General features: G+C 42.0%; 1 protein-coding gene across 4 annotated transcripts in view; it reads left to right on the forward strand.

Moving 5' to 3' along the window:
* Positions 1-23,541, forward strand: part of WWC3 (WWC family member 3) — a 272,451-nt gene that overhangs the window by 229,159 nt on the left and 19,751 nt on the right. For all 4 annotated transcript variants that reach the window (XM_073565989.1, XM_073565991.1, XM_073565992.1 and 1 more), the window contains exons 9-16: positions 1,183-1,425; positions 5,440-5,529; positions 6,193-6,755; positions 17,166-17,283; positions 17,388-17,462; positions 17,637-17,723; positions 20,678-20,870; positions 21,947-22,111. In XM_073565989.1, the coding sequence (XP_073422090.1) occupies positions 1,183-1,425; positions 5,440-5,529; positions 6,193-6,755; positions 17,166-17,283; positions 17,388-17,462; positions 17,637-17,723; positions 20,678-20,870; positions 21,947-22,111 (1,534 nt within the window). The remainder of the gene's footprint in view (positions 1-1,182; positions 1,426-5,439; positions 5,530-6,192; positions 6,756-17,165; positions 17,284-17,387; positions 17,463-17,636; positions 17,724-20,677; positions 20,871-21,946; positions 22,112-23,541) is intronic.

The following is a 23,541-nucleotide window of genomic DNA, read 5'->3' on the forward strand; positions in this document are numbered from 1 at the left end:
CACGTATGCGCATCCATAGGCTATAATGGCCATTTTTAGCGCAAAACGTGCGCATACGTGCGCATGCGCTTTTTTGCAGGGCCAAAAAATGCAACATGCTGCGTCTGGAAAATACAAACGCACACCCCAAAAAAACGCAGCGCATGAAAATCGCATACGTGCGCTTACCAGCGCGCAGGTATGCGCACCCATGTTAAATATAGGGGAAAAAACGCATGCCCACGTATGCGTTTTTTTCCAGCGCAAAAAAACGCAAATGTGAAACCAGCCTAAATGCATGGTGTCATTTAAAATTACATCTTGTTCCGCAAAAAAAACAAGCCCTCATACGTTTATGTTTAAACGAACACAAAAAAATTTTTGGAAGAAGAAAAAAATTCCCTCGTCACTAAAAGAGTAAATTTTTGTCTTGGACTCTGACCAACAATAAAACCCAGAAAATTACGCTTTTTTAGTGAGGGTCTATTGGAAAAACCATGACCAAGCCTAGATCCCAAAAGAAAACGGTTATATTTAGGATAAAGAACCCAAAATGAAGGTCTCGACATAAACCTCCGTGTTTTATAAAAAAAAAAAAAAAACAAATCTTATTCTCATTTAATCTCCAAAAAAAAAGTATAAAGTAACAAGTTTAGTTCATGGAAACTTTTTTGAGGCTACGTTCCCACAATGAGCTTGGTGGGTTTTTGGTGTTGCAGATTTTCTGCACCATTTCTGAAACCAGTAAGTTAAATAGGTTACTTGCATTTTTTTTAAATATAAAGTGTAAAAACTCAACAAAAACTCATTGTGGGAACATAGTTTCAAAATGTGTGTAATACTTTAATTTGAGAAAACAAGGGGAAAAATGTACTCCCTTACTTTATTAATGCATATGTTATCAGACAGGAATCAGGCACCCTTGTTCTCAGGATCAGTGCGGGTCCCAGTGGTCAGACTTTTACCAAGCCAACGTTTATCCTAAGGAAACTTCTTGGGAAGCTCCGCGCGTACATATAGTTTATTAGGGACATCCATTGGAGGTTTTCTACGGAAGCAATAGAATGAAAAGCCACATTTGGAGTTCTAGGGTTACCATCCAAACCAGCTGTAATGAAGACTTTTGTGGCTTTCTTATTTGTAGAAGAATGTTACTGGTCATTTTACAGTGTATTGCCAATGACTTATGTATTTGTCCATCAGAGTTTCCAGCATACAACACCAATTGGCTTTGTTGGATAATGAAACCTGGCCAGGAATGGCTGAAGCGGACAGGGATCGTCTCCAGCTCATCAAGGAGAAGGAAGCTCTGCTTCAAGACCTACAGCTCATCAGCCAGCAGAGGCGATCTCCTGAAGAAATGGCAAGATTAGAACAGGAGAAAAGACGATTGGCTGAGGAGATTCAGAGGGCCTGCTCTACTACTGCCCAAGGAGTTACTGAAAGGTCGGTAGTCGTGATCAACAGATGAGAGTTTTTATGTCATAGCTGTATTACAGACATAGCAGTAAAGATTTCATTCAGATGCCAGTGATTTTTTTTTGGGGTATGCAAAAACCGGCCTTCATTTAATCAATGTTTTGTGTCTGATTTTCAGCAGTGTTTGCTCCATGTGTCAATTTTTAATATCACTTATCAGTGATTATCTTATATGAAAAAATAACAACTGCAAAGTCTCTCCTATCCATTACAATATAAATCACGAAAAGCACATGGATGGAACCCTGATGCCATCTGAATGCTGTCCGTCCATGATTGTCATGGACCTATAGATTTGTATGGGTAATTATGATCTCTGACTCTGATCAAAAGCAGATATGTCTACAGACACATGGTCTGCAAAAAAGCATGGACAAGTGAACAGCTCCTTAAATTATAATGGGTAAGTGAAGACGGATCGGAATAAAGAATGGCACGGTGTACAGCCATATTATTATTTTTATTTTTTATTTATTTTACTCATTTATATAGCGCCATTAATTCCACAGCACTTTACAGACATTATTGGCACTGTCCCCATTGGAGCTCACAAGCTAGAATCCCAATCAGTATGTCTTTGGAATGTGAGAGGAAACCTACGCAACACGGGGAGAACATACAAACTCCTAGCAGATTCTTGAGACCAAAATTACTGGAAGCCGGACCAACCCTATAACAAATCAATAGTAGCTGTGCGCAATTACTTGGATTCATTCAATCCATTATGCACCATATTAAAGAAAAACTCTTTATAAAAGCTGCCCATAAAGATAGTGGGAACAGATTGTGCAATGATATACTGTATAAAGATCAAATTTTCTTCTAAAAATTAAATGATCAGAATCTCTCAGGAAGCTCAGTTGCTATATGTCTCTGCTTCAACTTACCTTATGCGAAAATTAGGAACGGACTGAAAAATGCCCAAAAATGATGTTGTCATGCTTGGCTTTTCTCTGGTATCGTACAGATTAATGAATGCATGTGAGTTGTGCTGCACCATAGATAGACCTCAATTTCTAGATATTTGTCTCCAGCACAAACTTTAATTTGACATTCTCAGGCTGAGGATTCTGGTACTGAAATGTTTTCCTAAACAGACTAACACTGGCTTGAAATAAGTAAGTGATTTATCTTCCGCAGAAGAGTGTTAAACTGTTGGTTTAGGAGAACAAATTGTTTTCTGGACATGTGTTATGTGAAACTGCAGGATTGGCAGCACAAGACGAATCCCATAATGTATCATGTGTATTCTACGAGGAAGATCCAAAACAGTCTGTTGCTAGGCTGACCTCTCATGTGCCTCTCTGGGCAGAGAGAGGGGTCAGTCATCAATTCCTTCTCACCATGCATAGAAAGAAGTGCATCATCTATCCATTCCCGGGAATATATGGGTCGCCCTCCCAGGGCTGTGGGATACTCGGTAAGGTGTGGTAAGGTGGTAAGCCAACGCTGCATGCAGATCCGCTGGGACTGATGGTATGGTGCAGCAAAGCTCCCCACAGGTGAAGCTGTAGTCCTAGGGCAGTGTAGATGTGGTTGGCACGGGGATGTAGCGGTGCTGGAAAGGTAGGAAGCAGACAAGACACAGCGGGGTGCAATTTCTGTACCTTTACTTGATAAATACAGTCCAGGGTCCTGGTTACAGATGGTACCGGAGCAGGCTAGCCTGGAAGCAACTCAGGAATTCTCTCTGAGCAGATAGGCTGTGCAGTCTCCTTCCTTGCGCTTACTTGAGGGATCTCCAGTACTGAGTTACACTGAAGTTCCTCCTCTCAGATGTTCCCAAGAACTCTACTTGTACGGCAAACAACTGAAGCCTGTTCCAGGGACTCCTCACTCCTAAGTCCCGGCTCACTATCCGTGTTGCTGTTGTGCCCTCAAGTCTTAGATGGAGTATTGCATTTACAGCCTTCTACTCCTCTGGTGTCTGCTGTAGGACCATCGGTGTCCATACAGCCGTGGAGACCAGGCTCCAGTTCATGCGCTCTTACGGGAGATGAGCTCTTCCTCTCAGCTCTATCTCAGCGCTCCTTCCACACGTCTGCACACTTCACCCTCCGCAGACTAACTAACTACTCCTTCCTCTTGGCCCTCAGAGAGCACTCCTCCCCTTAATTCAGGTTCAGAGTTCCACCTGCTGGCCTGGAGTGGAACTGTGTTGCATGCATAGATTGACTGCGAGAGAGACCCGTCATTGCTCCCAAGCCTGGCATTACCCTCCCTGGAGGAAGGCAAAGCCACTGTGGCGACCTTACTCCTGGGGGCGCCACATATATGTTTCGATGCTACCCCATGCACAAACCACTGAAAGACTATGAAACAGATGATGCGTAACATATCATTCATAGCAATAATGTGCAAATGTATGAAAGGCCTGTCTCTAGAATATGCTTTGCCATTATCAAATAATTTCTGTAGCATACAGTACATTATCTTACCAATATAGTTTATTTCAAGGCCGGGATAAGGTATTTTACTGCCTTAGGCAAATGAAGCCAATGGTGCCTCCTCACTCACCTTACCAGATGAACCCTCATCCCCCAAGTAAAGGAATTGGTCGGAGACTAAAGTAAAAGGAGCCCTAGTGCACCTCCCCCCACCCCCGATGGGTCAGGTAACAAGCTCTGAAGACCACTTCCACTAGTATTGTTACCTTTTTCACCAAATACCATCAAAAGTAGAAAAAAGTGATATATTTTAGGGTAAGACTCAACAGAGAGTGCATTTTCAAAGTTAGATATAGAATCATTGTGAACCATTTACACAATATCAGGGACAAATAGTGTCATTCATCCCAGACATCCTATATTTATATGTCAGGCTCAAGGAAGGTTATGAAAACTAATATAGATTAACTATAATGATGGCCAATTGGTTTCAATTAAGATGTCCAGCATTTGGTGGATACCCTAATGGAAACTAAACAGACCCCATTATTGATAAAGGGTTACCTATGATGAGTTTTGCGTTTGTCATGCAACAAATTCAAATTGCAAGAAAACTTGATGTTCGTTCTGGGGCCGTAGATCATGTACTGATGGTGGTTCTTGTGTCGTATTCCTAGTGTTCTGGTTCTGTTTTCATATACTACTTATGGCTCTCGTGATATATTCAAGTAGTGGTGATGGTTCTGATGTTGTTTTCATCACCAGTAAATAAATAGAACACCATAAGCATCGATAGAACATAAATACAGCACCAGAAGTATAATCATTAAATAAATAGGTCACTAGAATCGCCATGTGTACATGAATACAGCACCACAACCTCAATCAGTACATGAATACATCACGAGAACCACCGACAGTGAATAAATACTACATCAGCACATGAATGCCTCACCAGATCCACCATCAGTACATTAATGCATCGCTAGAACCTCAATCAGTACATGAGACTCCCAACGATTGCTCAAAAGACCCCTTAGAAGTGCACAGCTCAGGAGAGAAGAGATCACAGCTCCTGCCTGATCTCGTGCATAGAGCTGAGTATGGCTTCAATAGAAAGCACCAACTTTTATAAGCAATTATATGGATGATAAAATATTAACATTTTTCAAACTTTTTTACTCTTTAGCTTGAGGCTGTGCACATGTAAGCATTTTTTTTTGCGTTTTTTAAGCGGTTTTACCGGCAAAAACACTTAAAAAAACGCTTACAAGAAGCATCCCATTCATTTTAATGAATTCTACACTTTTTGTGCATATTGATGCATTTTTTTTCCGTGAAAAAAACGCATCGCGGTAAAAAACGCAGCATGCTCATTAATTTTGCAGAAAAATCCACATTTCTAGCTATTTTCTATGAGACTGGGGACTCGCGAAAAAAACACATCGAAAACGTGCGGTTTTTTGCACAAAAAATGCTCGGAAAACGTGCAAAAAACGCGCGTTTTCTGGGAAGGAGTCCGGTTTTCTGTCAGGAATTTTCTGCATACGTGTGCACATACCCTGAAACATAACACTTCATCTTATTCTTGAAGGTTACTGTTGCAAGAGAAAAGAAACTGCCTCTTAAAGCATCTTGAAGAAGCTACTCGTCTGACTTCTTACCTGCATACTCAAATTAAAAGGTAGGTACCAACCCACTGTAAATTGCCAGACTCCTGATATCACACATTGCTACTTTTTTTTATTTTTGCACAGCAAATAGTTGCTGTGTTACTGAGCCGATTACAAGTACTATACAGATACATTATATTCCGATCATGTACCTATGCATGCTAGCAGTGTTTTTTTTTTTTAAGGAAGCATTTTAATATGCATATTCTAGAACTACTTCTCAAAATCAGCCAATTATGCGACAACCGAGGCTGTGACGGATCCTAAAAGTAGCATTCATTACCCATAGACTAATATCCGACTGTTATGGGATCCAGTTGGATCATTGTGACTTTTCATGACATATCCAATATACGATTATAGTTATTGCTTTCCTATGGGTGACTAATTCTATATGGCATCCGCTTAATGCATCATTGCATAAATCAAATTGTTATGTAAATGAGGCCCTACCTCCAACATTTGTTTCCCTTGCAATACTCTAGTGAGGCAGTTTTGTGCATTTTTTTTGTCTAACTGTAGGCTTGTAATTTATTTGGACACATCTGTAAATGTAATCTGAATGCTCCTTGGATTTTTCTTGTGTTTTTAGAGATTTTTACCTTCTTTAACTCTGCACAACATTCTGTTTATTGTACTTTATGGGTATTTTTATTGTATGTTTGACCTTTCAGCCTGTCCGCGAGCAACCTTACCGTGTCTTCTGGCAGCAGTCGTGGTTCTCTAGCCTCAAGTCGAGGATCTCTAGCATCAAGTCGAGGTTCGCTCAGCTCCATAAGCTTTACCGATATTTACGGCCTTCCACATTACGAGAAGCCTGATTCTCACTCGGAGTTTTCTCAGCATATGCGCTTTGATATGATTCCATTAGATGCTGTCTGCAGAGACAGTCAATACTCTGAAACAGCCGGCCTCTGCAACCTCAGCAAACACAAGATGTCAATGGATACCCCTCAGTCATTAGCCTCCCTTTCATCACGTTCATCATTGTCTTCGTTGTCACCTCCAAGCTCCCCTTTGGACACTCCCTTTCTCTCTGCTTCTCGAGACTCCCCACTGGCTCAAATGTCCGAGGGTTTGGAGGAAATAATGGGGGCTTTGGAAATCGTAAGAGGGCATGGTCCTTCCCTGGCAGATGAAGAGACTCAGGGGACTTCTTCCCACTTGCTAGGTTGTCGCGCAGAAAGAGGTCTCAAAGAAGGGGGAGCACAGTTTTCAAGTCTACAAATGAGGACAGGTACGTGTTTTTGTCATGTAACAATGTTTATTGATGTCACTGACTACAATTATCAGTTGGATGCGCTGTCGTAAGATCCATCGTGCCCGTAGAAAATTATTCTGTCATAACCGTTATTTCTCCTATCATAGCATGTGCTCTCGGGTTACTATGGCCAATGTTTTCTTCTAATATATTCCCTTCTTGTTCTTCTCACACTCCCACACCGGCAGTGCTTTTGTGAAAGGTGACGTTTTATGCTGTGATGCCTGCAAATGGCAGCTTTTTACAGTCACATTCTCTTATATGTACACTGTATATTTGTAAACTATTTAAAGGGTTTGTCCATTTTATTGTTTTGTAACAATTGTGTTGGGAACATGATCTTGTGGCGCTTACTAATATAGAAATATTATAGACTGCATAAAATGGCTACTGAAGGATGGAGGAGCATGGAACCAGACCTGTCCATCGGCCTTCTCCAATTGTGACACATTGCACATAGGAAGATTGTTATTCAATTGGAGGAAGTGGATGGGCAGGTCTGTTCACACGCTCGTCCATCAGCAGCCATTTTGTGGAAAATTGATGAGAGCATGAAATCTAAAGAAAAAAAAAATTAAAATTTGTGCCGCTCGCTATGCATTCTGTGAGGAAGAATGGGAGGAGAACCTGTAAAAGTGGAAACCTCTTTTTGTTTTGCATTTTTGCAGGCAATAAGGCTCTGGTTTGCAGTTTCTCATTGCATTTTCTGCAGCAATCATTGCAATAAAGGGGACATTTATAATGTTAGTAGTTTTTCTTCTTCATGTAGGCTGCACTTTTAGTTTTGGCTTAAAAAAATGAACCATTGTGAGACTGGATTCACAAACACACCTGGCCTTTTTTCATCTAGATGTTGCTTTAAAATCTATTATTTAATTTTAGTCAAAACATTTTAGTTGGTGACATATTTTAAGTTCAGTATTTTTTTTTTTTAAATCGAGCAGTGCTCTGGGGATGGAATTTTTTCTTCCATTTTTCTCACATAAAAATGGCAGAATACATACCATTTACAAGTGACTTTTTTTTTTTTTTTAGAAATGTTTAATACCATTGGAAAGGAAGCCTGATCCTGCATAATGTGAGCAACTTATTTAAATGATTATTCATCTTTTACCTCCACGAGGGGATTTTTTTTTTTAGCTTTTTACGTCAATTTTCTGTCGGAGAAAAAGGCACATATTTTGGTGCACCCCTATGTTGTGCAAAATATGGAGCTGTTTTTAGATTTTATGCAGCTCTCAACAATTTTCTAAAAAGTCCTTGGACTTAACAGAAGGTGCTGGGCTGCCTCACAATATTTTTTACGCCATAAATTATAGCAGAAGTCATTCCCAGCTCATTACTGCCTTGGAATTCTGTTTGGGGTCCACAAAGAGCCCAACATGAGCCTCATTTTTTAATAAAATTGGCTTATGAAATGCCAGTCTTAATTACTTCCCCTCCATGTCAATTTTAGGATTGTAGAATCCTGCGTTGATTAATTTTATAATTTTTTTCTTCCCACACACTTGTCCTCCTGCTTCTACAATGTGCCAGATGAAAAAGAAAAGTGGTATAGTTCTGCCTTGGTGCCCTGCACAGTAACAGTGCCTCCCTTTTGTTCCACATAACAATACCTGAATAGATGAAAAGTATTACAGTAGTGATGTCCTCCTTTGTGACCCCCCTCACAGTAGAAATGCCCCCTTCTGTGACCCCATGCAATATTAATGCGTATACAGTCATGGCCGAAAGTGTTGGCACTCTTGACATTGTTCCAGAAAATTGAGCATTTCTCCTAGAAAATTGGAATTACACATGTTTTGTTATACACATGTTTATTTCCTTTATGTGTATTGGAACAACACAAAAAAACAAGACAAAAAGCAAATTTGGACATAATTTCACAAAAAACCCCAGCAAAATGGACTGGAAAAAATTGTTGGCATCTTTCCAAAATTGTGGGTAAACAGCTTTGATTCTGGTATGTGATGCTCGTTCAAACTCACCTGTGGCATGTAACAGCTGTGGGCAATATGAAAATCTCACCTGAAACCAGATAAAAAGGGGAAAAGTTGCATTGTGTGTCTGTGTGTGCCACACTGATAATGGGAAACAGAAAGAGAAGAGAACTGTCCCCCAATTGGACCCATATAACAATAATGCTCCCCAATTCCCCCTATGCAGTAATGATCTCCCCAATTGGCTTCCTATAGTAATAATGTCCTCCATTTGCTACCATAGACTAACAATGAACAAAACAATGTCGAACCATAATGATAAAGGATCAGAGAGGATTCATTGATTACGTTTTTTATTCTATTTGCACACTACAGCAAGTTATTACTCTGAAACTGCACCATCTCTTTTATCCATTCCCTGTGCCCTGAGAGTATGTACAAGTCTCTCTTGACCATTGAAAGTTTGGTATGCTGTATATTTTACATCACACTACCCAGGAGATCGCTTTGTACATTTATATCCTGTTTGACAACAAGGGTACAGGAGCATGTACCCTTGTTGTACATGAAGCATGTACAGGACCTTACCTTCATCACCTCTTTTTTGTATCCCTATTCTTGGCATCTCTGATTATTAATAATTCTCTTTTTATTTCTAAATATTTTAATATGTACGATTAAATAAATTTAAGCATTTTGTACTATGGATCTCTTCTCTATTCTATCTTTTATCATTATGGTTCAAAAATTGTTTTGTACAATTGCTAGCTTGTAGCTTCTAAGGTAAACTAGCAAAATCTGGACTTCTGCCAAAGGATAGCATGAACATCCCTGCGCTGAAATACATCAAATAGATCAAATAAACGTACCTGTCTGAATGATTGGAGTGATCCCTGAGATGCTAATAATACTTTCTCAGGCAACTTTGTTAAAAAAACAAATCGAAGTTAACGTTTGATAAGGCTGATGTATACTGGTGTCTGTGTGCTCCTAGTGATTATGCGCTCATTCTCTTGAGTAAGGGTACCGTTACACTAGGCAACGCACCAGCGATCCTGACAATGATACGACCTGGTAAGGATCACTGTTGCGTCGCTACATGATCGCTACGTGTCCGTCAAACAGGCAGACCAACGACGCAGCAATCCAGCGATCCGTATAATGACCTCGGCGGTCGCTGGGACCTTGTCACACAGCAGCGATTCTGACGACTCCCGCCTGCGTCCATGATTTCTGAGTCGCTAACAAGGTCGCTCGTCGGTGTCAAACACAGCGATGCGCGCTGGCTAGCGGGACGCCAACGATCAAAAAATGGCCCAGGACATTCCAGCACAATCAGCGACATCGCAGCGGGGGCCTGGTCACCGCTATGTATCACACGTAGCGAGATCGTTGGTGAGGTCGCTGTTGCGTCACAAAATCGGTGACGCTTCAGCGATCTCGCTAGCATTCTCGCTATGTGAGACGGAGCCTTTAGGGAAATGCATCACAATTTACTTGGTCTTACTATAAGTCTTGCCTCTGAAATGTCGGCCAGTTGTAGTTTGACCAATCTTCTGTGTTTGAGGGCAAATAATCATCTAAAATTCCTTTAGGACGGGGCTGCATGAGGTGACAGCTAAGGGACAGAGCAGTACACTGAGTGTGCAACTGAAAATGTTCCCATGATCTGCGGCTACAGATGAAAAGTTAAAATTGGAAAATGACCAAGATGTTGAAGACCACCTTTCAGTTTTGTATACAGTACATTGTAAGAAAACCTGTCAATAAGATCTCCCCCGTGCCGGAAAGAGGACTTGAAAACATTCTAAAAGATACCCATTACAGTGCCATCCACTGCATCGTTATGCCGAAATTCAGCATTTTTGCTATGCAAATTAAATTTGCATGTGCACTGGTGGGCGTGTTAACATCATTGCTGTCTATGGCTCCTTATCCCTTCTCTCTGATGGCACAGCCTCCAGTTCCTGTTTGTCAGAGGAGACAGAGGCTCAGCTGCATAGTGTCACCTCTGCTCTGTACTATAACCTAGAAGAGGAGGTGGCACCAGGATGAAGAGACAAAGTATAGCCATACAGGGAAATTGAACATATACACTCATCATTGCACTTGCAAACCTGATCTTGGATTCAATTAAAGCAAATTTTAGCACAACAGTGCGTAAGGCAATGCTATAATGGTTGTCTTTCACAGTGTTTACACTGCTCTATCCTGCACTATCTCTGCTTGCATTAGGGTCCCATTACATTTAGCGATGCTAAATGGTCACTAGTGAGCTGACAAACAGGCAGATCTCATCAGTGATGCAGCAGAGGTCGGCGGTCGTTACTTACCTGTCAGACGGCAGCTTTGCTGACGACTTCTTCCCGCGTCCATGGAGTCGCTCGTTGGTGCCAGCTGGAAGCCGACGACGTGAAATGGACCAGGACGATCTCGCGCGATCAACGATAGCCAGCGGGTGGGCCATCGGAGGCAATTGTCACATGTAGCGAGATCGGTGACGCTTTAGCGATATCGCTAGTGATCTCGCTATGTGTGAAGGGGGCTTAAGGGTAATGTTACGTACAGGTTCCCCTTAACTTTATAATATGTTTGGATAACAAAGATCTTTTGTACTTTTAAAATACAAAAATAAGGTTTTAAATTGGTGTATCTACAGTGGATATAAAAAGTCTAAACACCGCTGTTAAAATGTCAGGTTTTGTTATGTTAAAAATTCATACCAAAGCAAATAATTTCAGTACTTTTTCCACCTAAAATCTCACCCATTAGTTGTACAATTGAATTAAAAAACCAACTCCTCCACCATGCTACACTATGAGTATGTTTGTTTTTTTTTTGGGTGATGCGCAGAGTTGTCTTTTTACCAAATATACCTTTTGGAACTATGGCCAAGAGTTTTAACCCTGGTCTCTAATCAGACCTCAAAATGTTTTCTCACATGCTTTTGGAAGACTTGATGTGGGCTTTGAAAAACTTAGCAGGACTTGGATTTTGGATATAAGTATGGCTTCCGTTTTGTCACCCTACCCCAAAGGACAGACATATGAAGAATATGGGAGATTGTTGTCTTATGCAGTACAAAACAAGTACTTGCTAGAATTTCCTATAGCTCCTTTAATGTTGTTGTAACCATCTTTGCAGCTTCCTGGACCAATTTTATCCGTCTTCTCATCAATTTTTCTCACTGTTGTGCCAAATTAAAGCCACTTCTTGATGACCATCTTAACAGTTCCATGGTATAGATAATGCCTTGGAAATTTTTTTGTACCTTTCCCTTGACTGATAACTTTCAATATTGAGATCCTTTTGCTGAATTGTAAGCTTTTTCAGGGCCAAGGCGTTTACTGTAAAATGTGCCTAAGAAAATATCAGGAAAATAATCGCTACTATTTAATGGAGTTACTGTTTCTGGGATTTAGGTTTTTTTCTTCCTATTGGGATAAGAATTTACAGGAAGGTAGTTCGTAACTCCTGTCTGTTCTGTCCTATAGAGTTCTCTCCCAGCTCAGGTGTTGACTCTCCTACTTATTTTGATCTCACGTTAATAGAGCAGCGCTTCCGCTCTCCTCCGTCTTCGGGGTGTGACTACCGACGTTTTGCTGATCGACAGCTGGTTCCCCACAGTTAGGCATAACCCAGATAATCGCTTTAACATGAGTGTAAATGTGATTTACTAAATCTGAACACAACCATATCCTCAACTATGAGAGTGTTCACACTTATGCAACCACATTATTATCAGTATCTAGCTGCTAATCGGCTGTAGCAGTCACCTGACGTCCAGTGCCAGAAGAAGCCAGGAGATTGGCAGAAAACATCAGCATAGCTCCCAACTTTTGATGAAGGGAAAGAAGGATAAAGGCTGAGGCACGCACAGCACGCCGCAGCAAATTTTAGGCCACGCCCCGACCACACCCAATTTCGTACACCCCATACACACGCGGCTTCGCTCTGTACACCCCGTACATATATGGCTCTGTACACTTCATACATACACGGCTCCACTCCATACACCAAGTACACACATCGCTCCGCTCCGTACACCTTGTACACATGCGGCTCCGCTCCGCATACCCCATACACACGCGGCTCCATTCTGTACACCTCGTACACACACGGCTCCGCTCCGTACACCTCGTACACACACGGCTCCGCTCCGTACACCTCGTACACACATGGCTCCGCTCCGTACACCTTGTTCACACACAGTTCTGCTACATCCACCCTGTAAACCCCTCCTGACCCCACACATAAACTTCCCCTCATCCAGCACCATGACATCCAGCACAACAGAGTCCTGCATACACTGAGGCCCTTGATCATGTGACCCCTGACTCCTCCCCTCCTGTGACCTCATCACAGGTCCTTTGCGCATAGAGCAGCCCAGCGACGTCATTGCTGGGATTTATCAGTGAGGGGCTGCGGTGGGTCTCTCTGGGAGGGCAAGGAATGGAAGGGGTTGGTGCATTGGGGGTGCGTGACGGCTCAGTGCCGTGCGGGAAAGTAAACTCCCGGTCGGGACAGCGGCTCCGACTCCTCAATTTCCCTTACTCCGACTCCCACATATATTGCTTATATTTAAGTGAAAAATTTATTGTAGTACAATGTGAACATCAGACATTTAATTATTTTTATGATACAATAATCAAGATACTTAGATAGAACATAATATATATTTATTGGAATACAACTTTAGAACACAATAAACTGTAATAAATTGTAAATATGTAATACACTATGTACTATCGATTACATATATATATATTGTATGTATATATGTGTGTGTGTGTGTGTATATATATATATATACACCGTATTTTCCGCTTTGTAAGACGCACTTTTTTCCCCCAAAAATTTGGGGGGAAAACAGGGGTGCGTCTTACAAAGCGGACATGCCTTACCTAGGCTGTGATCGGGGGCGTCCGGCGGTTGCTGGCCGCTGCTGCGGGTGTGTCCGGTGCCGCGTTGTGTGCCCGTCGATGCCCGGGGCTCTGCCAACATTGAGCGACAGGCCAGAGCCCCGGCATTTCCTCAGTTCCCTGTGTGCCGGTAAAAAGATGGCCGCCGGCGCGTGCGCAGATGGGATCTCGGGACCCAGTTCTCGAGAGATGAGATTTGAAATCTCATCTCTCGAGAGGTGGGTCCCGAGATCCCATCTGCGCACGCGCCGGCGGCCATTTTCCCTGGGTTCCCTGTGTGCGCGCGGTGGTGCCTGCAAAAAAATGGCCGCCGCGCGTGCGCAGATGGGATCTCGGGATCCAGCTCTCGAGAGATGAGATTTCAGATCTCATCTCTCGAGAACTGGTCCCGAGATCCCATCTGCGCACGCGCCGGCGGCCATTTTTTTTTTACCGGCACTTCAGCGCACATATACAGGGAACCGAGGAAATGCTGGGGCTCTGGTCTGTCGAACAATGTCGGCAGAGCCCCGGGCATCGATGGGCACACAACGCCGCACCCGGAGCACCCGCAGCACCGGCTTCCAACCGCCGGACAAGTGGAGAAACCTGACACCAGCACAAGACTCTGCAGCAGCAACAGCACACATCGGAGCCCCCCCTCATCCCTGAATGCGGCCTGCAGCATCACTCCACGCCTGCCTCCTCCAGCAGCGAGCCTGGGATCCCTCTACACCGCAGCCACCAACCCCGGTAAGCAATAAGATGCAAGGATTATAAGAGGCACCACCATTTTATTAAAAAATATTTTTTTCTTATTTTTCTCCTCAAAAATTGTGGTGCGTCTTATAATCCGGAGCGTCTTATAAAGCGAAAAATACGGTATATATATATATATATATATATATATATATATATCTCTATATATATATATATATATATATATATATATATATCACTATGTAGGTGGCAAAAAAAATGTTTTCAACAAAAACATACTAAAGAACATTTGTGCAGTCTATGAATTTGTTCTAAGAAATAGAATTGCCTCCATCAGAGTTGGAGGCAAAGCCGTAACCACATGGGCAACATTGCTTACAATTTTCGGGAATAAAGGAATTGCCTCATTCACAGTCCGTTTTGATGAACGGTTGTATTTTTCTATTTCTTTGAGAGCAAGTGAAACATTTTGCTGAAATATGGTCAATCTGCTTGCTATAGGAGATGGAGTGAAATCTTTTTCCTTGCGGCAACGCTTTGCCTGCTCCATGTCATCCAAATACTTGTGAAAATCAAACTCCTCATCTGATGAGGATGAAGATATGGCAGCAGTAGCCCTGTAAGGACCCAAGTCCTCTTGCGCCTGGCAGTCCTCCTGTAGGCCACTCATCATAACTGCTACCTCGGTCAGAGCTTCTTTTTCTTTAGTAAGCTGTTGATCATCAAGCAGTATACGATGACTTGGGTCCACATAAACAGCTGCCAGAAAAATGTTATTTTCCAATAGCTGTGTCTCTCCGTTTCATTGAAGCAGAAATGCCATCTCCTCTTTGGGACAGGCAAAATAGCAAGTTCTTCCACTCCCTTATGAAAATGCCAGGAGTTAAATCCTCAGCTTGTAAATTTTTAGTCACGGTAAATGGGTGATTAAGCAATTCCTTCAATTCAGCCACCTTTGTCCTTTGACTTTCATTTAGGGTTACCTGAGGGTTCGCCATATCTATAAGAAACGGTTTTAGTTCAAGCAATCGCTCGATCATTAAATAAGTGCTGCCCCACCGAGTGGCTTGATCGACAATTGCCCCTTTCCCAGCACGTCTCTTCAAGATGGAATCAATTTTAGGGTTCTGGCGGCAATAACCAATTTCCTCACTTTTCCAATCAGATTTCCAGCATGTCCCTCTTGCAGACTATCTCTTATTGCCAGCTGCAGCGTGTGCACAACTTTCTCCAGCTCGGGGCCCAGGAATTGGATCCTGTACAGGGCAGGCACCCCTCCCCCTCCTCTCTCTGGTGAAGACGGCAGAAGACAGGACAGAGGAGGGGAGATTGCCCCCTGCAGTCTGGAGCCGGTGCAGGACGGGAGCACTGCAGCATTCAAGTGAGTTTTCATAGGTGCATGCGATCAGCGTACCGTATATTTAGCGTTGGGTACGCTGACCGTGCGCTGGTCGTGCGCCGGTATGATTTTGCTGGCGCTTCGCTTTTGGCGCTGTGCCCAGCGCACAAAAACGCGTGCACGGTCAGCGTACCCAACGCTAAATATACGGTACGCTGATCGCGTGCAGCGTCATGCGATCCTGGGAGGAGCTGACTGGAGGGGCGCGGCCGGGGGCGGAGCTAAGTGGCGGCCCTGCGCTGTGCCCGAGAACGCTAGTGTGAAACTAGCCTATGAGCTCAAAAACCTTTCAGGTGATGCGGTTTTTTAAAAAGCTGATCTGCTTTTGCAGCTGAAAAACTTATCCTCAAAAAACGCAGCAAAAACGCTGTGTATGAATGTAGCCTTAGATCAGGAATAGAACAGTTATTTATAGGACATTTCATAACTTTCCCAAATTCCTATGAAAAAATATTCAGCACATTCTGCATTGAACTACTGTACCCAATTTATTATATATTTTAGGAGTCGGTCCATGTTATGCCGACTCCACCAAATTGAGCACAGACTCCACGACTCCGACTCCACTGCCCTGGATCTTATGCCTTGTGGGCCCCAGGAGAGCCAGTGCCTACACGGCCGGAACAGCGAGGACTCCGGAGGTGAGTATATGTCTTATTAGTTTACTGGGGGGAAAACATAGCAATTTAGAATGGGTTGTCCAAGTAGTGGACAACCCTTTTAAATGCATTAGGAGTTAAGGATCCTGATATCATGAAGACATCTACTGTCCTTACGTCTTTTTAGGGCTTATGAATTTCATAGAGGAAATTCCCCTCCTCTTTACATTACATGGCAGGGCATTCATGTGAAATTCTTCCATTTACTGCTACATTTTCCCTGCAGGAGGAATGCTGAGCGCAAATATCTCCAAAATCAGCTATTTGTGAGAAGGACTTGAACTCCCAGGAGACTGTATTTTCAAAGAGCCTATATGTATAGTACATTATATTGGGATTTTCCCACAAATAACATTTATCAGTATCCCATGGATGTCATTGGTGGGAACCCGCCTTGATGCATGACTCTGTGCTATTCCTGGTGATATTATGCCATCTAGTGGTTAAATTGAAAACTGCACCATATTTTTTAGACCTTTTAAAAAATATAAACTTAAAATTGATTTTTATGTCCGCAAAAGAATAGGTTTTATTTCAAATCACCTTATTTTCTTGGAATAGTTGATAAACCAGTCATTTTGGCTCTGTTAGTTGAGTCCCATTAAGTCAATTTAACACGTATACGGGCTACCTAACTGACCCACAGTAAGTGAGCACAGTAGAAAGGTTGATTTACACATATACAATGAACATTGCTTTTTTATGGAAGTTTCACATTGTCTGACAAATTATTTAACCAATATAAATGTGTGTTGTATCATTTACAGGAATTGCCATCCCTGAAGACTGTGGAATAAGTCTGGAGAAAGCCAAAGGGGTCTCTGCTGGGCTATCGGATGACTCTCTTGCAAGTGACAGCGGTGTTTTTGAAGCTTTATGTAAAAGGTTTGCTATCTTATTTGAATTTTATGTAGTCAGTATACGCATTTCTGCCCCAAAATATTATTCCTAAATTGTACTTTACGACCTTACCTGTGGTCTCCATACAGGAATGAAAATGTTGAGGATTCTGGATGTAAGGAGGTAGAGAAACGAGAGGAGCCTCAAGTGCAAGTTGGAGTCGTGTGAGTGAAGTTTTTCCATCAATGTATAGATTTTCTGTGTCTTATCACTATTATTTTATTTATGAGGTCACCTTGCTACATCTGCCTCTTATCGTATGAGGAGATATTAGGGGTTTTTTTTTTTAACCATTTGGCTGTAATAAGCAGCACCACTTATGATGTGTTTTCTTGTAGGTATGATTGTGGAAGGGAATGTCTTTTCGTACATATTTTAAAGCTTAAAAATTTTAATGGACTCTCTGTCAAACAAGGGTGTAAAATGTAAGTATAATTAAAGACTACGTATTTTTTAATTATTTCTCAGTTTTTGCAACGTTTTGAATTTTTGTTTTATATTTCATTACCTTATTCTGCTTTCTTCTCTCTCCAACACTATGGCAGAACTGCCGTTGTTTCTGCACTTTTACTGTCATATTTACACATTGGTTGCAAGAAATAAATCCTGGAAACACCAAACCGAGCAATATATACCATATAAGTAGAAATTGATTAGAACCAGTCAAACCATATAACCTAAAATCCAAAGACTGTAATGAACGATTAATAAAAAGTAATAGCTATGAATCACAAACCCATCTAGAATATTATAAGGCGGTCCCAATATAGAACAAAGAAAAACACCATAAAAAAAATAAATAGTCATGGCTGAAAGTGTTGGCACCCTTGTAATTGTTCCAGAAAATGAAGTATTTCTCCCATAAAATTATTGCGATGACACACATTTTGTTATACACGTTTCTTTCCTTTGTGTTTTTTGGAAAAACAGAAAAAAAACAGAGAAAAAAGGCAAATTGGATGGATATAAGTTCATACAAAACCCCCAAAATGGGCGAGAATAAATTGTTTTCACCTTCAACAGTATTTGGTTGCACACCTTTTGGAATAAATAGCTGCAATCAATCGCTTCCTATAACCATCAACAAGCTTCTTTACCTCTCCACTAGAATTTTGAGGCGCTCTACTTTTGCCTCAGGCAGCCATTTTCATGAAGTCCACCGCAGGGAAATCAATGTACAGAGTGGGGACTGTGCTCCTGCCTCACCACTGACATTTTATTGAAGTCCAGGGCCGTCAGCCTCGCACCGCCGAGACACCCACTCCTCCCAACCCAGGGCCTGCAGCATCGCCCCACTCTTGCCGCCGCTGACTTCCTTCAGCAGCACCCCTTCACCTGTGACCCTGCTCTATCGTCGCCACCCCAATCCCAGTAAGCTAAATTCAGATTGTAAGACAGACCCCCATTTTAACATTAAAATTTATTTTCCGGTATTTTCCTCCCCAAAATTTGGGGTGCATCTTATGGTCTGGTGCATCTTATAGTCCAAAAAATGGTATATAACCAAAAGAATGCTATAATGGTATATATATATAGGTATAATACATGGTATCAAATATACATAATATACAGTTGTGTGAAAAAGTGTTTGCCCCATATGCCACACTTTCCTGTTATGCTCTCTTTGGTTGTTCACATGTCTGTGTTTTTGCGGATCAAATGTCTGCAAAAAAATAAGACAGGTCTGTTTTTTTTTATCTGAGTCATAGCTCAAACTCGCCAATGCAAGTCTATGGGTCAATGAAAACCTTGGACAGCGCCCTGATGGTATCCTACTTACATTTTAGTGCTGACATTTTTTTACTGCTTGCTGAGAGAAGCATGGGAAACCTCTAACTTTTTTGGCATAAGTGAAATGCTGATAAAAAGACTGGTAATAAAAATTGACACAGACCAAACACTGAAGAAAATCTGGCCTGGCACATTTATGGAAATCAGTTTTTTTTTTTCATGTACAAGAAAAAAACTGCTGCCTAAATTAGTTTGCAAAACTTGAGCGCTAGGAATTTCTTTTGTCTACTTAATTTAACGGATCTTCTGACATATCAGTTATACTTGTAAATTTGCTGTGATTGGGGCAGGAGAGGCAGGATTTTAAGACCCATGTGCCTCTTTCTTAAGTGACCAAGTCCCGGATATTATCAGATGACTGTGCATGTACATTGTAATCAATGGGTGTTAGGGCCCCGTCACACATAGCGACTCACCAGCGATCCCGACAACGATATGAACTTGTCAAGATCGCTGGTGTGTTGCTACATGATCGCTGGTGAGCTGCCAAACAGGCAGATCTCAGCAGTGATCAGGACAGCGACACGCGGGTAACAAGCGACGCACGCCGCTTAGTTACCCACAGTGTACGTTAAGATACCAGCACGCTGGTGCAGGGAGCTGGTAACCAAGGTAAACATTGGAATTCTAAGCGCCGCGCAGCGCTTAGAAACCCGATGTTTACCTTGGTTACCAGCTCCCTGCACCAGCGCTCTGGTATCTAACGTACACATCGGGTTTCTAAGCGTGGCGCTTAGAAACCCGATGTTTACCTTGGTTACCAGGCTCCAGCTCGCCGATCGCTCGTCTCCCGCCTGCCACACACAGCGATGTGTGCTGGCCAGCGGGAGACAACGATCAAAAAAATGTCCAGGCCATTCGAGCACGATCAGCGATACCCGGCAGGGGGGCCGGTTGCTGATAAGTGTCACACACAGCGATCTCGCTGGTGAGATCGCTGTTGCGTCACAAAACTTGTGACTCAGCAGCGATCTCGCTAGTGAGATCGCTGTGTGTGACGGGGGCTTTAGAGAATGAATGACAGAATCTTTCACCAGGTTTTTGCTTCTCCAGCTGAGATCAGCATGATGTGGTGCCAGAGATCCTAATTCTATTAATGCATCACTTCCTTTACTGCTTGGTGTAGTTTGATAAAATCACTGTTTATCTGCTGCAGATCTATCAGTTCTCTGAATGCTGAGCCCTGTATAATCCCGCCCACACCTGGTGCAGCTTTTTGTGTACACTGTTCATAGGCGTAAAGCTGCCAATCAGGGGTGGAGGTGGGTTTTGAGGTTTACTACCTGGCAGCAGGGTTACTAGTCCTCTAGTGATAATCTCCTGCTGATAAAATAATGATTTTATCAAAATTACAGCAAGCAGCCCAGTAAGTGACACATCACTGGAATCATGGTCTCTTCCCCTACATTTTGTTATTCCCAGATTAGATGGCAAAGACCTGGTGACAGATTCCTGTTAATATGGCAACTGGTAATCCTTTACTTTTTTATTTTTTACTGTATTTATAATGATCCTTCAGATCCCGTATAAAGTTATGATATTTAGGATCTGCTTTAGCTAACAATGGAACATTTTTTTTCTGTTGCAGACATATTCGAGTTTATCTGCCGTCTCTCGATTCCATCACACCAAGCTCTTACTGCTCCAAAGCTTTGGATTTCCAAATGCCTCTGACATTTAATGAAATGTTTCATATTCCTATGCAACCCAGTGTGTTAAAGTTGAGCTCCTTACAGCTCTATATATGTTCTGTGTGCCCCGAACAACAGGAGGAGCTGCTGGTGGGTATAATGCTGGGGAGATGAGTGCCTGAGACATAGCGCTCAGATGAATGATCCCTGGGATTAATGCTTTTACGTAGTGTATTCCTGTCTCTCTTCAAGCTGAGATCTCATGACCTGAGCTTTTTGGCCCTGTTTTGCCTTTTCTGTATATATCGCTATCATGTTCTAGAGTGCTGTATGGAGCCTCATCCCGGTGTAGAAGGACTTAGTGCGAAAAATTCTAAGATCTGTGGAGCTATTGTTCATCATTGTATATTAATTTGTATCACTCCTTTTACGCAATATGAACATTTATTTAAAGCAGCATTTTATACCAGTCATACAATTTGTAGGACTCATTAAATTTGACACAACACTGGCATCCTGTGCGCCAAAACTGAAATTTACACCAGTTGTGAGCTAGTATAGATGTCTGCTATAATTTATGGTGTAAATTAAAGGGGTATTCCCATCTTCAAGATCTTATCCCAATATGTAATAGGTGTAATAATAATATTAGCATATACCTCCAATTAGAAATGTAGTATAATTATTCTGATTCGCTGTCTCTTTCCTCATCTGCAGGCATTGCAGGACCTTAGGTATCCATGGTTACAACCACTAGCAAGTAGCTGTCACTTTATCAGTGGATGTAACCATGGATACCTAAGGTCCTGCAATGCCTGCACATGAGGAAAGAGACATAACGAATCAGAAAAAATAAACCACATTTCTAATTGGAGGTATTTCCTAATATTATTATTATTACACCTACTACATATAGGGATAGGATCTTGGAGTTGGGAATACCCCTTTAATCAAGCCCATCCACACCCATTAAACCCACCCACTTTTTCTAAAAGTTACAAATTTTGCATAAAAACAAAAAAAGTCACTTACTATGTGCATAACACACGTGAAAAAAATTTGTGTTTTTGTTTTGTTTCAGACCTTATTGGGATATATTGAGGCAAAAATACCCCATTCTGGCCATTGGTCAGACCCCCACCATTTTGAAGATATCTTGATATATAATAATTTCTTGTTAGCAGAATAACCCTTTAAATTAATATTATGCTGTTGTGTATTTACAGGGAATTGCTCAAATCAGTTTGGCAGGCTATGAAGGAGCTAAAGAGCTGCAAATGTATTGGTATCCTGTCCAGATCTACAGCAGTGCTGTGCCTCAGAGGGTTAATGATGGTGCTCGTATTGGAGACTGCATCCAGATGTCTGAAATCACTAATCCACCAAAAACAGTGAGTACCACTGACAGCGATATGGGCACGGGTCCATGTGGCCTGGGGATATGGTCACCACTTCATCACTGGTCACTGGGCTTGGAGAGGGCGGCAGACCAGTGACCTAATACAGAATTCTATAGTAAAGCCTATTAGCAAGTAGTTCAGTTTTCTACCAAGATCACACGTGTGTAGGAGTTGTAAAAAGCTGTTTAAGCCATTTTGGTCATTTGTCATTGACTTCTCTCATTCAGGATTGGCACAGGATTAGCTCTCAACTGGGACATTATTTCTGTATTTTACAGCTCAGTGTATTGGCACCCAGCTACACAGTACTAATTATAAAATTGGCACCATTTTGCCAAAAACAATCATGACTCAAAAATAGGCCAAGAGCCCACTTCTTGCTCACACCTGATACTTTATCAGGCAACACCTGCTGACCTAAACAATACAGGGAGCGCACAGTCTAAATCTTGAAATTTGAGATGTTTGATCCCTTCATTTCTAGCTATTGCTTTTTTTCCTCTCTCTATTGAGAACACATGTAAGTTTGGCTAAACCAAATGTGTAGGTGAATTGGCTTGCTAAGAAGAAGAGCTGTCAACTGAATTTAAACAACTTCATCTGGCAGCAATAAACAAGTCTGTGTTTCATTTCTGCCACATGACTAACTGAGATAATATTGTATCTGCAGTACTAGTTCAGAAATACATGATAGCAGTGTGAGCAGACTCTTCTTACTTCAGCATCCCTGGTATCTCTAGTATTAGATTAGAAAGACAGAGTTGGCAGTAGTGTGAGCAGCCTCTTCTTACCTCAGCATCCCTGTTATCTCTATTTTCTCCGGTATTAGATCAGAGAGACAGGGTGGACAGCAGTGTGAGCAGTCTCTTCTTACCTCAGCATCCCTGTTATCTCTGGTATTAGATCAGAGAGACAGGGTGGACAGCAGTGTGAGCAGCCTCTTCTTACCTCTATATCCCTGTTATCTCCGGTATTAGATAAGAGAGACAGAGTGGACAGCAGTGTGAGCAGCCTCTTCTTACCTCTCCATCCCTGTTATCTCCGGTATTAGATCAGATAGAAAAGATAGACAGCAGTGTGAGCAGCCTCTTCTTACCTTTGCTCCCCTGGTATCTCCAGTGTTAGATCAAATAGACAGGATAGACAGCAGTGTGAGCAGACTCTTCTTACCTCAGCACCCCTGCTATCTCCAGTATTAGATCAGAATATCCAGTGGGAGCAGATCTTCCTACACATGAAGGAAGCTTCTGTTCTATTAGCATTCTAGGACGGGTTTCTGTCAATGTAACTCAACAGCAAGCAACCCACAAGAGATACATCGTTGGAATCAGTCTCTGCTCCTACATTATGCTGTTCTCATTTGGGATCGCAAAAACCTTGTGACAGATTTCCTTTAACTTTCCCTGTTTTTGTCTTCTATT

The sequence above is a fragment of the Dendrobates tinctorius genome, unplaced genomic scaffold, assembly GCF_039654945.1.
Source record: "Dendrobates tinctorius isolate UK_male_01 unplaced genomic scaffold, ASM3965494v1 ptg000016l, whole genome shotgun sequence".
Classification (NCBI taxonomy): Eukaryota; Metazoa; Chordata; class Amphibia; order Anura; family Dendrobatidae; genus Dendrobates; species Dendrobates tinctorius.